Source organism: Fistularia commersonii, chromosome 4 (assembly GCF_037954325.1).
Source record: "Fistularia commersonii isolate RoL2024-O1a breed Wild chromosome 4, RoL_Fcom_v1.0, whole genome shotgun sequence".
Taxonomy (NCBI): Eukaryota; Metazoa; Chordata; class Actinopteri; order Syngnathiformes; family Fistulariidae; genus Fistularia; species Fistularia commersonii.
Window position 1 is genome coordinate 6664255 of NC_141287.1, and position 20095 is coordinate 6684349.

The 20095-nt window shown below is 38.6% G+C and overlaps 2 protein-coding genes across 5 annotated transcripts in view; one reads left to right on the forward strand and one right to left on the reverse strand.

The window, feature by feature from the left end:
• Positions 1-9246, forward strand: part of fgf14 (fibroblast growth factor 14) — a 114214-nt gene extending 104968 nt beyond the window's left edge. For 3 of the 4 annotated variants that reach the window (XM_086144942.1, XM_086144945.1, XM_086144943.1), the window contains exons 4-5: positions 5532-5730; positions 7269-9246. In XM_086144942.1, the coding sequence (XP_086001068.1) occupies positions 5532-5730; positions 7269-7411 (342 nt within the window). In that variant the 3' untranslated portion in view covers positions 7412-9246. Of the gene's footprint in view, positions 1-5531; positions 5739-7268 lie in introns of those variants that run through there. The other variant, XM_086144944.1, reaches the window with a different exon arrangement.
• Positions 9247-10818: 1572 nt separating this feature from the next.
• itgbl1 (integrin, beta-like 1) overlaps positions 10819-20095 on the reverse strand; it is a 52915-nt gene continuing 43638 nt past the window's right edge. Inside the window, exons 10-12 of the mRNA XM_086144941.1 lie at positions 19027-19173; positions 13461-13574; positions 10819-11514 (exon numbers count right to left, since the gene is read on the reverse strand). Of these exons, the coding sequence (XP_086001067.1) occupies positions 11426-11514; positions 13461-13574; positions 19027-19173 (350 nt within the window). The 3' untranslated portion in view covers positions 10819-11425. The remainder of the gene's footprint in view (positions 11515-13460; positions 13575-19026; positions 19174-20095) is intronic.

Here is a 20095-nt window from a genome sequence, read left to right on the forward strand (position 1 = left end):
CTCTAAAATAGAAAAGTTGAATCCTTTCTTTGAGAATTTACTTTTGCACGTGATAAAAGCTTACAAGTCAAAAGAAGCACTAAGGTCCCCGAACAGTATCTCATTATATTTAATTTGTTATATCCTACAACAGGTTTTACAGCACTTTGTGAAAAGCCGCTTTCCCTCTGCTATCCTGAAAGAAACTTAACTCACTTGCAAAGTACTTTGCTTGGATTTGTTGCAGTATACATAATTACATTGCAGTAACAATTGAAAAAGGATAGAACCAGAGGTGCAGTCGGAAAGTCGGACGTGAAATTTAATTTAACATTGGCAAGAATGACAACAGATCAACACCTGTTTGAAGATGACAAGCGAAGTCAAGAATCATTCTTTTGACACCGTGACTTTGAGCTTCAGCTCGGAAGCGGCCTTGATCCGACTTGGGCTTTTATCCCCTGTTCTTTATTCAGAGACACTCACAAATGCAGTTTCATGTTCATCATAAAGCAGCCGTCACAGTCTTCATACTCCTGACCGCTATCATTCTCGCACTTCTGGTACGTCTGTTCGTCTAGAGTTTGTGTTTTGTGTCATGTTATTGTGTTCGTTTCCTCTTTCTTAACAGAAATTGTTCATGTTGATTTCTTTGAACTTATTCTTGTGTCTTATTATTATTATTATTTCCCTATTCGTTCCCTGTCAACTTTCAGTGATTATACTCCCATCTTTAAGAGCCACCACATACCGGATTATACTTGTTTAAACGAGGTTGTACATTATTGTCTACATCTTTTTTCACGGTGTTTCCTTGGCGGCTGTGACTTCTGCCCATTTAAATGGCATTTAGCTTATTTTTTCCTGCCTTTTTTTTTATTTTATATTGACTTGAGAACTGAGTTGGGCATTTTTTTTTTTTTCAAGCTAAGCTGAGCTTCCTCTCCTGAGTCTCCCTAAAATATTGATGCTTTCACGTCTCTTTCCATACACAGTACATTTGATGTCATGTGTATTCAGATCTTTCATCCTGTTGTTTACCAGTAAATCCTCATCCAGTCCTTGTCTCCTCTTTCTCCTCTGGGCTTGATAATCAGACAGGTCTGCTGAAGCCCCCGGTGCCGGCACACAAAAGCGACGTGACCATTATACATATGAGCCCATCTTAGTATTTGGAATGCAGCTCATCTTTCTGGAGGTTGACCTTTTTTTTTTTTCCATGGATTAATAGGTTTTATATAAGCAGCAATAATAAACAATTAATCCAGTTCCACAGTAGGCTCGTGAGCGGTAACGCTGCATGTGAATGTGCAGCCATCCTCCCGTATGTTTTCACCTGGTGACGACAAGCTAGAATGAGTTGCCCAATTGAAGCAAGTCACAGAACCGTGAAGGTAGTTTACCTTGTGATGAATTCAATATCAGAGCTTCCGCTTGAAAAGAAATGGGTTAAATATGGTTTGAGAACAAAAGAATGGCTCGTAATGTAAACATTTGTCTGAAGCTGTTATTCTGATAAGTGAATTTGAAGTAGAGAAGAAATTGGCCAGCTATTTGACTTGTACAGTGTGTAATATATCCTGCTCTGTCATCTCTCTCCCAGCACACAGAACACAGGCCTCCATACTTGACATAAACAGCAGTTATTTGATAAACTGCTGCTTCTAACGGACTTACGATAAATCCCATTGTGCACAAGAAAATGAATAAAAATAGGAGGCAGCGTGAGGATTGTCCTCAAGGAACGCTTATTTGTGTGATATTGTACATAAAGCATCTTCTTACTCTTACGGAAGCATCATCAGTCATTATAATCCTAATCCCTCCGTATACCTCAGTCATGACACAAGACGCAAGCCATGATGGCACTTTTTCGAGTTATGGTTTTGATAGTGTATGTGTTCCTGCACTCCAAAATCTCCATGAAACCTCAATTGTGCCTATTGGGGGCACTTCTATTACAGCAGGATCCCTCAACAGTCATCCTGGATGCAGCTTCGCCCCTCCGCACTCAGCTCCGCTGTCAGTTAAATTTTGTCTAGGGGATAAAACGGCAAGAGTAATGTAGCAGAGAGCTAATTATGCCATAATGATCATTGCATGGTGTTGAACTAAATAATGAACAAAATAATAATCTCTTATACACCAAAGAAAAAAAGACACATTATGGATACAATGAAATTAATGTCTCATAAAATATGATCTCTTAGAAATGCAAGGATTTGACATGATATTTTCCCTTTACCCCCCTCACCATTTTGTATCAGTTGGTTTTCAGTCAGCCGGTATCGAACCATATTTTCAGCGTAGTCACGAAAATGAAAATGACTACATTTCAAAACACTGAAAGCTCGGAAATTAAGTTTTTACATTTTAGAGTGTTTTTTCTCATTTTTTCTTCTTCTTTTGTCATCTTTTTTTTTAAAGAAAGATGTGCTATGACCCTTGTCTGTGTCAACTCATAGAAGGACTTGCATGAATTCTATTCTGTTTCAATATGAGCTCAAGCATTCTGTTTAAATAAATGACCAAATTGTATTAGCGCAGCTTTGGTCTGTCATACAGTAACTACCATACTTATGAATAATCTATAAGGACTGTAATTATCAGCTGGAATGGTTTGATTTAAGATATGATTCAACAAATAACAAGGTCTGTAAGATGTAACAGGGGCAGAAATTCAGTTTGGCTAAAACAGATTCAGCTTAGTTTCATAATGATAGTGGTGAGAAAAAATGCAGATTTGGCTTCTTCTTTTCCTTTCGGCACAGCAAATCAACCTTCTCCATTTAACCCTATTCTCTGTATCCTCCTCTCTCACACCACGATGCTATCAATAAATCTTCTCTTTGGTCTTCCTCTTGACCTCCTGCCTGGCAGCTCCAATTCCAGCATCCGTCTACCAATCTATTCACGAACCATCTCAGTCCGGCTTCTCTGACCTTCTCTCCAAAACATCTAACATGTCCTGTCCCTCTGATGGACTCATTCCTGAACCTATCAATCCTCACACTCACAAAGAGAACCTCAACATCTTCATCTCTGCGACCTCCAGCTCTGCCTCCTGTCTTTTCGTCAATCACGTTCACATTAGCTGTCGTTGTCCAATCGTCTGGAAGCTCTCCCAACCCAACCAGAGCCTTTTCAACTCGTCCTTGAAAACCATACAACATTCATCCTTTTTGCCTTCGTTCTCTTGATCTTCCTTGTCCCCAGAGTCATCCTACAAACCGCCATCCTATGCTTTTTGGCTAGACTCTCACCTACCACTACTTTGCAGTCACCGATCTCCTTCGGGTTACCTCGTCTATACAGGATGTAGTCTACTTGTGTGCTCTTATAAGTTATCCTATGTTCCTGTCTTAAATAGTATTCACAACAGCCATTTCCATCCTTTTTGCAAAGTCTACCGCAACCTGCCCCTCCGTGTTCCTATCCTGGATACCAAATCTGCCCATCAATTCTTCATTACCTCTACTGCCTGCACCAACATGTCCATAGAAGTTCAAACCAGTTACCACTCTCTCATCTCTGGGCAAATTCTGCATCATTTCATCTAACTCATACCAGAACTTCTCCTAATACAACTAAAAGCTAATGTTATCAGGGAGACAGGTAGGAGACTGCTTGATGCATCATCTGGAAAGAAAATGGATAAGGAGACTCGGTGGTGGAATGAGGAAGTACAGGAGTATATACAGAGAAAGCAAGTAGAAGTTGGACACTGAAGAGAACAGACAGGAGTACTGGGAGATTCAGCGTAAGGTAAGGATAGAAGTAACAAAGGCAAAGCAAAGGGCGTATGATGACTTGTATGCTCGGTTGGACAGTAGGGAGGGAGAGAATGAGCTATACAAGTTGGGGAAACAGAGGGCTAGCGATGGAAAGGATGTACAGCAGGTCCAGGTGATTAAGGATAGAGAGGGAAATGTATTGACAGATGCTAAAAGGGTGACGGGAAGATGGAAAGAGTACTTTGAGGAGCTCATGAATGAGGAAAGTGAAAGAGAGGAAGGGTACAAGAGGTGACTATTGTAGATCACAAATTACCAGAGATCAGTAAAATTGAAGTGAGGAGGCCATTGAAGAGAATGGCGAGTGGAAAGACATTTGGATGCAAAAGCATCTATATGTCTACACCTTTCCATCCTAAAGATGCATGTGTAGCCTATGTCTGACAGTTTGAGTCCCAATATGGAGTGCTTGGTATGTGTGTGTGTCTCGTGTCTGTATGTGTGTTACATCTGCTCAGCACAGTGAATGGTAAGTAATGGTGTGTGATGTGTAATGGTAATTGATGTGTTATTAAGTCATGAAATTCCCATTCACTTTGCTTGGTGTGAATTTCTTTTGAAACAGAATTAACGTGAAATAGCAAAAGTTTCCCCACAGTACTATAAGTTAAATATCAATTCAACTGGAATGAAAAAAACATAATTTCAATAAATAAACAGAGTCTTAATGCAAAACAAAAAAAATAAAACACATTTAATTTGCTTATCATCGGAGTGAAGATTAGCCGATCCGAACGGAGCAAATTCTTCCAGTAGGAATCCAACCCTTTCCCTTATTTCATAATATTATTTTCATAATTTCATAATATTGAAGTTATAACAAGCACAAAGTGAGGGGATCTTCTGAAGCATTATAGACCTCGGGTTTTGTCACCATTGTCAAACAGGATAAATGGCAGGGCTGTGTTTTAATGTATAATCATTAGTTCTGGGATTCATCTCGGTGTGAACTGTACAGAACAAGTACGTGCAGCTCCCCTCTGGTGAATGTGCTTTGATGAATACATCACATCGAATCCCTTTATTTTTATCCTGCCAGGACATACGATGTGGAAATGCTTAATTTTATCCTTCTGCTCGGAGATAAATGGGTGACAGTAGAGAGGGATGTGGTTCACCACCGTGTTCATTCATCAGTGCCAGACTGAGGCGTGGACGGAGGAGTAACTCGATTACTTATATACTTATATGTGCAAACTAAAGATGGCAGCCGGGGCTTTCAGGGAAATCATAGCGGAGTTTCTTTCTGATTCGAACAAAAGGGTTTCCTCGCCACTTATGTTCTCGACCGCTGAGTCTCCCTGTGCTCGGGTGACGGGTCAGTGCCTAACAATATATACTTTCTACTGGGAACAAGAGCTAATGACTAAACAAGCGGTCTTACATCTGGTGTCAAGGTTAAAGCCAAGGAGAGGATGAGAAGTCATTAGGCCTGGCTGGAATCAGACATAATTAGACCAAGATAGAGTCTGCAGCGGTCATTCTTTTCATGACACCCAGATGTATGAAGTCCATTTCTCCAAGCAAGGCACTTCCTGTCTCTGCACTGATATTTTCCTGCATATTTCCAGCATAAAAAAAAAGACACAGTTATTCCTGTAAGCTCCGCACAGTCAAAAACAAAGTGCTAATCTGAAATATTCTTATCCTACACAATGTCGAGCATGAATTATGGAGTCGTCCTAGTATATCCGTGCAGCTTATGTTGTATTTTATATTGTCTGACAGTTTGCTCGCACCATCTGTGTATCTCTCCAGGAACTCTTTACAGCAGAGTGCAAATTCAAAGAGTCTGTGTTCGAGAACTACTACGTGATCTACTCGTCCATGTTGTATAGACAACAGGAGTCGGGGAGAGCTTGGTTCCTCGGTCTGAACAAAGAGGGTCAGGCCATGAAGGGGAACCGAGTGAAGAAAACAAAACCAGCTGCTCACTTCCTGCCCAAGCCATTAGAAGGTAAGTAGCACACTGCACTTGACATATCAAACAATTCCAATAGACATTCAAGATATGTTTGGGAAATAAATATCTGACTAATAAATCATGAAATACTTACTGTTTATGTTTACTAAGCTCCTTTATGTTTATGAAGCTCCTCTACGTCCTTTACAAACACACTGTTTCTGCTTACAACCTCTTGACAATCATTAGAGTGTCATTTATATTAACTTGTTACACTTTGTGACCTCATTCAAAAAGACTTTTTTTTCATTGTAAAAAAGAAATGTAGAAACATCTGTCGTACGATCTGTTCAAAGATCATTTTTACGTTTCAACTCAGTTCCTACTCAATACATTACGTAACATTACAGTCATTTGCCAGACGCTTTTATCCAAAGCGACTTACAAGAATTCAATATTTGAATTGTAATTTATTTCAGCTTAAGCTCAAGTTGTTGAATAAGTAAAATAAAAAGAAATTAAATTAAATTCAGACACTTTGTAGCCTTTACTTGTTATTGTGACACTTTATAGTTTTATTTGTATTTCTTATTCTCCCCCCTTTTGTGATACTGTTTATACAATTTCCTACTATTGTTTATTATTGTTATGTTTTTACTTGAAACTCTGGCACAACAATTTGGGGATAAATAAAGTTATCCTTATTCTTCTTAAAATAAAATAAAATAAAGTAAAATAAAATGAAATAAAATAAATTGAATTGAATTGAATTAAAATAAAATATTTTCATATAACGATACCTCAGTGGTAGTGGGCTTTTGTTTCATTTATGTCTACTTTGATCACATGGATGAAACCTGACCCCCGTCATTGGACATAATCCTTTTCTGAGTAACAGCATCATGGCAGAATTATTTTAGGTATTATAAGCCAGCTTGAGCAGATGCCACCATCACTCTCATGATCCACCAGTCTAATTGCTTTTCATCACAAAATCCAGTCATTTCCTGTACCGTCAAGCAACAGTGTCCCGCCTTTGAAACAAAGACTTTTTACCGGCAGTACCTCCCAGTAAAAGCAACACTTTTTACCGTTCAAGAAAAAACTTCAAGAGGAAATTCCAGTCAGCACAATTTGATATGCAAAATGCATCACTAAATACTCTAAAATGTCATATATGCCAGTTACTAACATGCACTCTTGTATACGCATGTCTGTACAGTGGCCTTGAGTGCCAAGAAGGGAATAAAATCAACAAAGGAATGAAATAGAATGCAACATTATTATTATTATTATGACAGTAAGAATGTGAAGCACGTAACAGATATTTCACCAGAAATATGACAGACAAAATATCACAATTCAAAGCCCTGATATTAATACTAATAATAATAAAGTACAATATTACCATGATGATATCATGACGGAATATATGGAGTATCTTGTTATACTTGACAGTCACCTTGACATATCAGATTTAGTCAATAAGTTGCTTTCTGTTTTGCTTAAAAAGCTTGATGCAGAGTCCAAGCTTCATGTTCCCTGCAGTTTTTAACTTGCTTCTCCGCTTTTTTCCCGCCTTGCGTCTCCAGTCGCCATGTACAGAGAGCCATCATTGCACGATGTTGGAGAGACAGTGCCCAAGGCGGCAGTACCTCCCAGTAAAAGCACAAGTGAGCCAGCAGTGATGAACGGAGGAAAACCTGTCAGCAAGCCTGACAAGCCAGCCACATAGCCACACCTGACTAGTGCCCAGTGTATGCGTGCGTGTGTGTGGAGGGGGGGGTAACATGATGGAGGCCGGCTTTTTTCCCACGAGACTCCTGACCTTTTTTTGTCTGTGGATCAGATCCTGGCGAAGCTTCCTCCATTTCTTGTCTTGCTCCTTCTCTGCCTTGTACTCCCTTTTCCCAGCTGTCTCAACATGGGTGGACGGATTCGGAGGCGGCCGAGTTTCTCCGGCCCGAGAGGGGAGAGGACCTCTGATCATGGAATGCCTTTAGAGTCCTCCGAAAACTGTGAGAAGTCATGTGAATAACACGTGTTTTACAACCACTTTGTGGTACTTTGCTTGCTGACGGTTGACATAAGAAACCCCCTCCCCTCCTCCTTCTACAAAACCCTGTTGCAGAAGAGTCTGTGTAACTTCAGATCTATTTTCTATACCACAGTTCACCAGCTATGTTCTGGGATAGAGGCTGTATAGATAGAGTAAATATTGGGACTATCGTCCTCTATTTTTTATGAGTATGTTCCCCTCTTCCGTCTCTTTCTATCTCCGGTCCCACAGTTTTCTCTTTGTCAATTAACCTAGAAAAGATTAAACATTTTGCAAGTGAGTTGTGTGATTTTCTAAGAAACACATTCACACCGAGGAGGCATAAAAATGAGTATATATGTATATATAAATATATATATATATATAGTTCTAATTTTCTTGCTTATGTCATGTACACAGACACAGACAGACACACACACACACACACACACATAGCACACACACAAGTTTGTGGGTAGAATCAGAGATGTGGCTTTTTTTAAGCTGATGAAAACATACTGGAGGCTGGCTGATAGCTCCTGCAATCGTAGTTGATGAAGTGCTAATTACCGCCACTGCAATCAATGCGAGGAGCTCCCTGCACACATACCAAAACTCGCACACATTTATAAACAGATGTTTGTGTGGGTGGGAAAAGCGCTGTAAGGAATGGTGTATACATATCACTATCTAAATCCCACCGGCGGTTCAGTCCGCCTTCCTTGGTCAATAAAAAAAAGAAGAAAAAAAAAAACAACAAAAAAAAACTGAATTCTATTTTTCTTTAATCTTATTTCAGAGCGTGGGCTCTAGGAATATCTCTAGGCCTTGTAGGCCTTTGTCCCTCACTCGCTGACTTCTTTGGACTACAAGGCAAGGCTTGTGGCTTTGACCAAGATGGTCTACAACTGCAGCACTGGCAGCCATTTTGTGGCAAAATCTACTCAAAGCCAGAAAACAACATGGCTGAAAACCAGTAGGCGACATTTATACTGGCTGCATCCCTATTTGGTTCACCAAAACTAAAGCATGGGCAAGGTTATTATTGTGTTCTCTCCTCTTGCAGCAGTTATACAAGAGATGGCTTATATTGTAATATTTTCATTGTATAAAACTTGGGGAAAATGACAATTAAAAATCATAACTTTTTAAACGACTAGATATTATTATGAATATTATAATTGTTATTATTATGAGAGGATTTTTGTCTCCTAGCTCAGCATGCAGAGTCCAGTACAGATCATCTTGGCCTATCACGTGCCTGTTTGGACCTTGACTCCCGGCATGCAAAAACAGGTTCCCAGTTCCCACTGGGCCAAAGGTGCCTCACCCACCTGACACATCCATTTAGAGGACATACGTAGCATTACCCATTGAGAAAACACACACGCACACACACACACACACACACACATAAACACACCAACCTATTATTATCACTCTGAAATGACCAAAGTATTTTTTTCATCCCAGGGGAAGTGATCCTTCAAAAAAAAAAAAAAAAAAAAAAAAGAGAAAACAAATTTGATTTTCACTCTGATTCAATCCATCATAGCTTTCACTGTGATAGCATTGTTCCATCTGACACAACCCTGCTTCAAACCTTCGTGTGACCCCCAGAGGTCTCGACTTGATGTCATTTTGGAGACGTTTGTATACCTTGAATTAATCATATGCATGTATTTTCTTTGAGGAATAAGGTTTGGGAATAGATGAACTGGCGGTGATGGGTGCAGGAGCAGAATGGGCATGTTGTAGGTACGACACGGCTATTCTGAAAGTAACCCACTGCACTTTCACCTTGCATTTCCATTATGACTGTTAGAAGCTTGTCAAAGCTCTATCTCATCAATCGATTTATGACAAGTTCGATTTTGTTTTTCCCGTGTATGTGAGAGACACTTTAGAAAGTAGAATGCTGCTGCTTTATATTGCAGAAACTGCAACTTAATTGAGAGATTTATTTGGTAAATAGTTTTCTCGAGACTATACGTGACCATTTCTTATAAGGAAAACATTAAAGCACATGAGTTAAATTTCGGTATGTCTGTACAAATTTGAGGATGCTATAAATTAATGAAATAGCATTCATTAAAAGGACTGGAAACCACTGTACGGGGGGAGGATTGGGGCTGTTGTTGTAGCCCGATTATAGCCAATCACAACCACAAACTTTAAATGTTGGGCTGGCTGCAGCTCCAGCTCTGTTGTCCCAGCTAACTAGTTCCGAGGCTGACTTTATTTTTGTAAATGACTGTTTCCTAAATGTCCATCTGTCTGGATCTATGTAGCCACAACTTTTTGATTTCTTTTTTTTTTTTTTTTTTAAATTATAAATATACATTTCTCCTTGTTTCTCTCTCATCGCGCGAGATTGTCATCTTACTATCCCAATATTTGATATCCCGACTGCCATGTTTGCTTTGCAACTCTATGGTCCTCCTCTCGTGTTTCAAGAATATTCTAACAAACGTAGTTTTCTTTGTTACCCGTGCTTCTTATTTCAACCCCATTTGTATGTTGTCCCATCTGTTGCATGGGAAGAGGATGGCATTGAACTGCATGTCGTAGGCCGAGTCTATCATGAACTGTTGGTATGTACCGCTAATTTTACATACATATATGCAATGAGTTTGTCTACACTATACAGTTTGTGTTTGTTGTATACACATATACAACATGTTGAATAAAATATTTATATGAAGGTGAACTGTAATGTCAGTAACATACTTAATGCAATATAGTGTGCAGTATATTATTGCACCTGCCATTATGATGAGGCAAGGAAAAGAGGGGTTGGCTAGTTTAAGCATGAAAAAGGCCAAAGTGGAATTTACATTAAATTTTAGTTGTGACTTTTTACCAGTCCTCTTTTCAAGTGGTGACTGAGCTCTCATCCCCAATGCCACCTTTTTGAAAGTGACATGGACGTCCAGCATGCCACAGGTAAACTATGTATGCCCTCTTTGTTTCTTCCACTTACGGTTTATAACCTTATCACTGGCATAGGTTGAGTGAGAAATGTCCATCTTGTTTGGATATATAGTGCATTAGAGCGGTGGGTTATACTCCCAAATGAAGAAGAACAAGCACTATTGAAATGATTTATTTTCAAAACAATATATACTGTATACCATTGCAAGTATGCCCATTGGAGTTATGTCATGTTATAACAAATTTGTAACCATGTATGATTAAGGTCTTCGCATTGTTTTCCATGCAAAATGTTGTGTCATGCGGCACATGTAATGTTTTATTATTAAAAAGAAATAAAAACCTCAAACAGTAGCTCTGTCTCTATCTTTCACGACAACAAATAGACCTAATGTTTCATGATTTCTGTCCGTTATATCGATTTTGCCATGTACGTGCAACTTTCCTTGTATGTTTCGCTGCATATAAGCATCCCTACATGGAAAAAAAAATCAAAATAAGAAATAATTACACATAGCAGGTGTGAAACCATAAATGTTTACATTGTAGTATGTTTCAAACATTATTTTTAATCTTCATTCTTTATAGTTTTCACCTATAAAGAGAATTTGTAACCAGTACAATAAAAGGGTGAACACTGTTTAAAATAGGCAGAGTTACAGTATGTCCATGTTTAATTTTGGCTTCCCTCTTTATGCCTCCCCCTGCATCTTTCATCCATTGAAGTATTTAATCATCCTGTTAGGAACCATCCGTGAGATCTGCGGGCCTCTATCTTCAGTACTCTGTTCCCACCCAGATTTCGCAGGCGTTCCCTGTCCAGCCATCCCAGCACTCACAGTTGCCGCAGTTGCACAGCCCATTCCCTACAAGAGAGAGAGAGGAAAAGCTGTGAATTAAAAGTGCTGTGCTATCATACCTGACCTTTAACAAGGTTCCTCTTTTCACACCCTGCATCCCCAGGTGATGCTCTCAGGTGGGGAGGGAGGGAGGCTAAGGAGGTCGACTACAACATACAACTGCTCGGGACAATCTGTGACTTCCATTGCTACTTCCTGCAAAAAAAAAGTAGCTAAATGTCTGGTTTGATCACATCAAACCCTCACATTTCAGAATTTACTGTAAAGTGAAACGGCTAAGAGAAATGGCAGCATTGTTTTTCTATTTTGAATGCCCGTAATCACTGGATTTAACTGGGATCTAATAATAACAAGGCAGAATTTACCCATGACAATGCAGTGAAACCACTGAAAATGATACTCAGAATCATGTATAAGTAAACATGTGGTTGGGGTTAATCTGTCACTAATAAGGACAAAGGGGGAAACAAATGAAACAGTCTGACAGTAAAATCTCAAAACACGCATTGCTCTTTCTATGTGACCAAACTCCAGTAACAATTATAGGTTCATGAACTCACTTCACACATTAGCTGACAGGAATCTGATCTGAAATACATTCACACTGCAACATTATATCATGTCAGATCATGGCCATGACTGAAAATATTCATATCCAGATGTTGATTACATAACAGTATATATTCTTGTGAAAAGCGTCAAGTCGCTTCAAATACCTGAAACTGCACATTTCTCAAAGATGTGACAAGCAAAACTTATATTCAGCCCAAATTAACTGCTATAATTCACAGCCTACATCTGTTAATAATTTTGCAACCATGGCAACAAGGTTTGTGCAAAGTATTTTTAATTTGAATAACATGACTGGATTTGGAGCCAGAAAAATAATGGACAAGTAATATATTGTGTAACAGCTTTATAAAATTCTACTCCTTGATGAGTTGCACTACCTTACATTTTGCTATAATATGTTGCATTGAATGCAATAGGTCATTTATATGCCTACCGTTTTTCTACTTAATGTGTTAATGGCCCTTTTTTAGGATAAGAAAATGGAAAATGTTAGTCATAAAGTATCAGCTAAAGGATGAATTAATATATGAAGATAATACATTCAACAGTGAAGTATTTTTTAAACTTTCAAATTTCAACTGGACACTGGCTTATATTGGTATTAACTTCATTTTAAAGCGCAGTTTATTGGCAATGCATTGCAATTATAAAAGATATGTCATACAATATACAGAAATGCATTATGTATTTCAATTAAAGATGTTCATTGCATTATAATACATATTTTTCCAAACTTTTTTTTTTTATGAGACTATCTTACAGTGTGTAGAAATGAAAGCTCCACTTATTTTTGGTCTGTATTTTTGGCTGGACTGATTTGGCAAAGAAGTGCAATGCAAGAAAGTTGAAGACATTTCTACGTGTAGAATGAAAAAGTGAACCTTCAGACTTTGAAAAATAATGAGTGCTCTAGAAATTCTGTCATTTTAATGCAAAAGATCATCTCATAATAATGATTCGGGTTTTTCTAAGATCTTGCAGTTTATGTTGCAGTGGATTACATTATAAACCCTGAGCATTTCAAAGACATTTTTATCATTCTTTATCTGTGTTAGGAACTGTCAAGGCATAATTTCCCAGCATTACAAACCATCTTTGCCCTTCTGAATATAGTGAAGGCTGACAGATCTCATCATGAAGAAATGATGAGGAAGCTGTGCAATTTTGACAGGATGCAGGACTGATATAATTGTAAACATGTACTGGGATTTCCATTGTCATAAGGGGGAGGATGGTTCCTGAAGATGAATCCTACAGAGGAAATGTGCCTATGTGCGTGCGTGCGTGTGTGTGTGTATGTGTGTGTATGTGTGTGTTTGTGTGTGTTTGTGCGCTCCTGTCTCGTACATGTGGACTGGTGTGTGCGAATCCTTCCCTACCTGTACAGATGAGGTCATCATGTTTGTCACACTCTCTGTCGTCACACTCGCAATATTCTCCAGACACCCACCAATCTTGGGGAGAGCAGATACACTGGCCACAGTGACAGGAACCTGCAAAGACACACACACACACACACACAGGAGAGTAACAATCAGTGTATATTTTAACCTTTGGCATGCTACTTTTATCAACAACTGCTTTTTGCATTATTTATTTCCTGTACATACTTAAAAATATGTACATATATAGGAAACCGCATATGTATGTGTACATACATATACAGTGTATACCTATACGTAAAAGTATATGGGGAACTATATATATATATATATGTAGGAGAACATGCAAACTCCACACAGAAAGGCTCCCTGTCAGAATCAAACTAGGTTCGTTGCTGTGTGGCAGAAGCTCTAACCACTGCACGAACCTCAGGAAGACATTTCAATTTGTTTATATCTCAAACTTTACATTGTCTCTATGGCACTTTCATTCTGCAATGCATTTTGTCCCCTGATGTGCAAAATGAAAAATAGCATGTATGTTAATGCAAAAAAGATCACGAAAGTAAAGACCCAAGACTGACTTCTCAGAAACACTCCGGTCAATTTTGTGATTTATCAAGAACTAGAACGTTTCAAAAGTTGTCTATAGATTGTGTATCTTCTAAAGGATGATCTGATTTTTTGCGTAGCCTTGGATTTTTATTTCAAGCTATGTGTTCATGTGATCTTGAATGATTTATAAATTTATATCTTTTTTTATGTAGGTGTCTGTCTAACTGAGGGGCTGATCAGCATGGAGGCATGTACACACACACACACACACACACACACACACATATAGAGGGAGATGTGGTATTGGTATGTAAATATATATTATAATCACATTCCAAACTTAATTCAATTTGATGCTTTCAAGGCTCATCATTTCCTTCTAAACAACGTTCCTGATTTAATCATCCCCAGCCACAGGTGCCTTCTGAATTCTATCTGAATCTGATTTGTACTGGTTAAATATAAACAAAATGCCAAATGATTTCTTGTTACACCTTTATTTACAATGTTGCATATGTAACCTGCTTAACCCTGATCAAAAAGTGAATGGCAGCTGTGATTTGATGTCACATAGAATGTTGTGTTTCGTTGCATACATAAATTATATCACTTCACCATTTTCCAAATTTTAAATTTTCAATACTAAGCTTAATTATCTGTCATACTTTTTTGTATGTCAGTTCTTAATTTTAACAAAAACACTCTTACAATGTAGACATCCTTCACCTCTTGATGAATTTCATCCACATTTGGAGCAAATGAGCTGCTACAGTCCTAAGTCTGGTTTACATCTGGCTTCGCCAGAGAGAGACGGTTCAGTTTGTTCATGTTCCATCCAAACAGACAATGGACCTCCTCAAGGCCTCTCCTGTAGTGCACTCGAAGCCTCACTTCAAATTGTTGGCAAGAACCCCTCAGAATCCACACCGGATTCCACCAATATTCTCCAGACGCCCTTCATATTCAGACACTGTCCCAGAACCACTTCACTGTCAAGGGTTACACTTTCAGATATACAATTTCAAGATGTAGGCACCATGACAGTTTCCTGCCCATTTTGGACACATTTGAATGACAATTCCTTATTTGTATGACAACATATACAAAAAGGCAATTTGAGCAGTACCTTTTGCTCGCTCTAAGCCATCTCAGGCGAAACTGTATTCTCAGTTCTACTACCTCAGTGGTGGAACAAACTTCCAGAAGCAACAAGACTAGCATCATCTATCTATCATCTAGGTAAAAACTGTTCTCTTTCAGGACTTTTTACTGCGCTGATGCCCCAGATCAGGTTAGGCAGCAAGTTAGGCTATGCAGTGTGTGTGTGTGTGTGTGTGTGTGTGTGTGTACGTTTGTGTATGTCTTTGTCAAAAAAAAAAAAAAAAAACCTCACTAACCCAAGCTTACTGTTCTGTATATTGCCTGTGCATCGTGTATTTGCAAGTGTTATTTGCAGTCCCTACGTCTTCTATTGAAAGTCGCTTTGGATAAAAGCGTCTGCCAAATGCAATGTAATGTAATGTCTTTATTCAATCAAAGACAACCTGAATATGGTCAACATAAAAACTTACAATGAGAAAAATGGGTGCCTCAGTGTCTGAGAGGTGTAACAGTAATTATTCTGTACTGGTCAGAGCTGTCTTCTCTGCAACTTAGTTGTTAAAACAAGTTAACAAACTCAAAAGATGTCAAATCTAAGGAAGATGAACTGAACAGAAATGCTTCATGAGATCCATTCCTGAGGTGAACGTGGATGTCGACGTGTTTGCGTGTCCCTTGAGGAGCTGAATTCAGGAAGTTCACTTCAGTTACCGTGGTTTTGGAAATCGCACCCTAGAAACTGACAGGGGTTTCACCGCGGGGAATTGTTTAGAGCCAGTGAGTGAGAGCTTGTCATATGGACGACTGAAACACAACCCTAGTGTCACTCCAAATCAAGTCACACTCCAGCTGGATGAAGAGCTTTCCTTCAGGTGGACGGTGAAACTACCAAAATAAGCCCCAAAACCAATAACCCTGCATTGAGTGGAAACAGAGGGTGTCCAGCTTCACACGGAGTATGTGGAGTAATCCAAGTTAACTTTCCATTTCTATTATTTTCTAATGCAACATAACAAGCTGCTTTTTCAATTCACTTTAACTGCATAACACTTGATATTCAAATTCTTATCTCTTTTGTTTTATTGCAGTGTTGAAGTTGTAATGATCTTCAGAAACATAAAAAACATTTTTAAGGCTGTTGTCTGACTGGAATTATTCAAGAGATGTGTCAGTAGAAGATTGGTAGAATGAGTCAACACAATAATATGTCAAATGACAACATCTGATACTTATATATATGATTGTATTGTTTCATGCAAGTTTAATATTCTTCTCTTAACATTTCTGCAGGGCTTCCCGTTCTTGAACCCAGACGGGGAGTGGGTATTGACGCAAACGCACATCACAGGGTTTAGAAAATATGTGTCAAACTCAAGGCTTGCGGGCCAAATGTGGCACGCCATGTCATTTTACGTGGCCGGCGAGAACGTCTTAAAAGCTCTGATTGTCAAACGCATGCATTGACTGTAAACTATATTTCCCATGATCCTTGCCGATCATGTAACCCGCAAAGTGATGGCATCCCGCCATTAAATCGCGGTGTACCCACAACAATGTGGAGTTGAGAAATACAAATGATCACTAAATGTCCAGGAAGAGAAAGGTTGATACAGATGGAAGGCTGATTCAAAAAAGATGGGAATGCATATGTAACATTTTTGTCACATTATTAGAGTTATTTAACATTAAAGAGTCGTTCGATTTACTTGACAATGCAGTTAGTCATATTTATTCTGTTACGGTTCCATGTGGTCCTTTAAGGGCAACCAGTATGTTGATTTGGGCCTCGAAAATGAGTTTGACACCCCTGGTTTAGAATGCACTTCCAATAGCTGCTGATGGGATTAATACGACCTTCAACTTGGAGAACTGTCAGTGTGTTTTGCAAACCTACAGGTGGTGAAAGGGTGAAGGAAGAGGAGGTAATGTGGAATCAAGGTCTGTGTATGGTGTTATAAAAACCTTAACATCACTGGTGGACTAGTTTTCTGTTTACTTCTATGACCTTCTGGTCCTGGTTATCAGCAGCTGCCTATGCAACATATGTTTTGTATGTAGGCAAAAAACAAAAAAATGAAAAAATAGCTCATTCAGATTCCAAATCGAATCCCTTCAAATCTTGCCAAAAAAATGAACAACATTTTTTATGCGGACAATTGGGAGCTGAATCTGAAGTAAACTCGCTCGCCTACAAAACCTGCTATGCGATTAAGGTCCCTGTTGTTCAAGCTTGACCTTGGGAAAAAGAAAAGAAAAAGAGCAGTTGTCGAAACCCCAGTCACTCATCCGACATCCTGCAGGGATTTACACTTCCTGTTGTCGAAGTATACGTGATAAAAGCACCCAAACAGTGGATTCAGGGGGGGTTCAAGTGCTTTTTCTTTCTTTATATATTTATTTTTTTGTGAAGGATATTTTCTGTTTCTCTTTCGGTGTAAATCAAATGTGTTATGAAGTGTTCATTCCTCACTGGCCAGTTGTTCGGCTATTAGTATCTCAATATTTCTGAGGAACCATCCCTCTAAACTGAATTGCGATTGACTGCATGTTGCCTACATTACATGTAGTTTGATTAATTTAGAGACAAGATGATACCCTTAAAAGTGAAATTACATCATCTCTTTCACTCTGTGTGCGACTGTGTGTTTGTGTACGCATGTGTGTGTGTGTGGGGTGTATGGGGGCGGGTTACTTTGATTACAATCAGTGAGGGAAATCACTTGTTCATTATCTACAATCTCCAGAACTTTAAATGCCAGCTGCCCGCCCCACTTCAGATTGTTTCTCTATTTAATAATCATACTTGTTTTCCCATCCAACTTGTAAGTAACTTATGGATTTACACAATAGGAAGAAGTTTTAATGAGGCAAAATTTGATTCAGAACTCTATCTATCTATCTATCTATCTATCTATCTATCTATCTATCTATCTATCTATCTATCTATCTATCTATCTATCTATCTATCTATCTATCTATCTATCTATCTATCTATCTATCTATCTATCAAGGGAAAGTCATTTGAAAGTCATTTAAAATTGAGCAGTGGAATTTCATGTGAAACCAGTGGTACCCTGGTTTTTCAATAAACTGATGCTATCAATAAATGTATACATTCATTATACGAATACAACTGAGAACCACAAAAAAATATTTGATATTATATATTTATTTATGTATATGTTTATATATTTATATATATATATTTTATATATATATATATATATATATTTATATATTTGATAATATTTGATTTATTGAGATTTATTCAGAAAAAAAAAATTACTGATGAAATTAAGTATTCATAAATCCGATTTCTAATGCAGTGAAATTGCTAATTGCTTCCTCTAAAAAAAGTAAAAATGCCAGTATAAAACACATCAGCATTTGAGTGCCGGCCCCACCAGCTCACAGGCCCTGTCTGTTCTGGTGGTCTGCCACCCTGCAACTCCCCCCATCCCACTTTTGGCCTTCGCACTTTTCCATTACTGGTTTGGTAATAAATCCTCCTGCACTCTGAGTCATTCAGGCAAGAAAGTGAGACAAAAATGTATTTGGAGTAGGTTTGTTAAGCTGGTGGAGCAGATAAATTAAACTGGTTCTTTTAAAGGGAAACAGAATGTTTGCATTTATTCTGATCTAAACGAAGTTGACTTGTGAATTTCCACGGAGAAAATGGATATGAATTATGAGACAGTTACATAAGAAATCTCGACGTTTCCGAGCTCTTCAGGTAGCGCTGGCTTATATTTTGCATCAATTCTTTGAGTTCCTTCTCCCTGTGTATTGCACGGCACCCAATGCATAAATAAAACCAGTGGGGGCATAAAACCTCATCCAACCAGTGACCTATGAAATATAAGCAGCTTTTATTGGAAAAAATAATATGAAATAAAATTAAAGTCACCTTTTCCACTGCACACAACTCCGTCAGAGGTCTCGCAAAGCTCCTTGCTCTGGCCGTCACTCATGTCACATGACCTGGCGAACTGGCACAACTTCCCAAACCACCCGTCCTGGCAGATGCAGCGTCCACATGAACAGTATCCATGTCCTGGCAGCAGAGGACAGAGGGGGTTGTATTTAAATCATAAAGGCATAAATATATTGCAAAATAAGAGTAGTGGTGCCAGCTTAACCTGGAAGTGAAAACAAAAGTAGCACTGTAGAAAGCAAGCGTTGACATAGATAAGCTTTAGCCTGGAAAATGTGAGACATGCAGCAGGCTGATTCTATTTCCTCTGGGGACACGAAAGCAACTGTCATCACTGGTCTGTTCTATCCTTAATAAACTTCTTGCTCATCAAAAATGTGGAAAAAAAAAAAAAAAGAAAGCAATGGTGGGGACACACGCACATGCAGGAAAGCAGATGCTGTTGATGGATACCTCCGTTAACAGGGCTATCACCATATAGCAGTATTGATGACCACTGTGATTTGTGAAAAATTAAACATTGATTTCACGTAACATAACAATAAATAATTCAGCGACTCTAACTATCTGGTTCCAGCCAAATGCATTCCTTTTTTTTTGTGATGCATTTATCAAAAAAAGAGAAACACAAAATAGCAAAGGACTTTTCCTATCCTGTCTGACCTTATGTCGCTTTATCAGTGCATAATAGTAACCCGGGCTCTCTCATCTCTCAAGTTCCCAGGAGGCATGGCTCGATGTACAGCAGTTCTCCTTACCAGAAATCCACCACTTTTATTTCTTTTAATTAATATTAAAGCTATTATTGTTATCAGGTCAGCTACTACAATGTGACTGTTAGTGCAACTGTTATTTTTGGTATAAGATCATATGTGACTCTCTTGCTATCTCTCTTCGTACCCAGATCAGTTGAGACAGAAGGTCTCCTATATTGCGTTTACTCTGAGGAGAATGTTGTTGTTTTTTTATTGTAGTGTTTATCATTTCAATGAATGTGGTCCAGATCCGCTCTACACTTGCTGTCATGAGACAACTGTGTTGT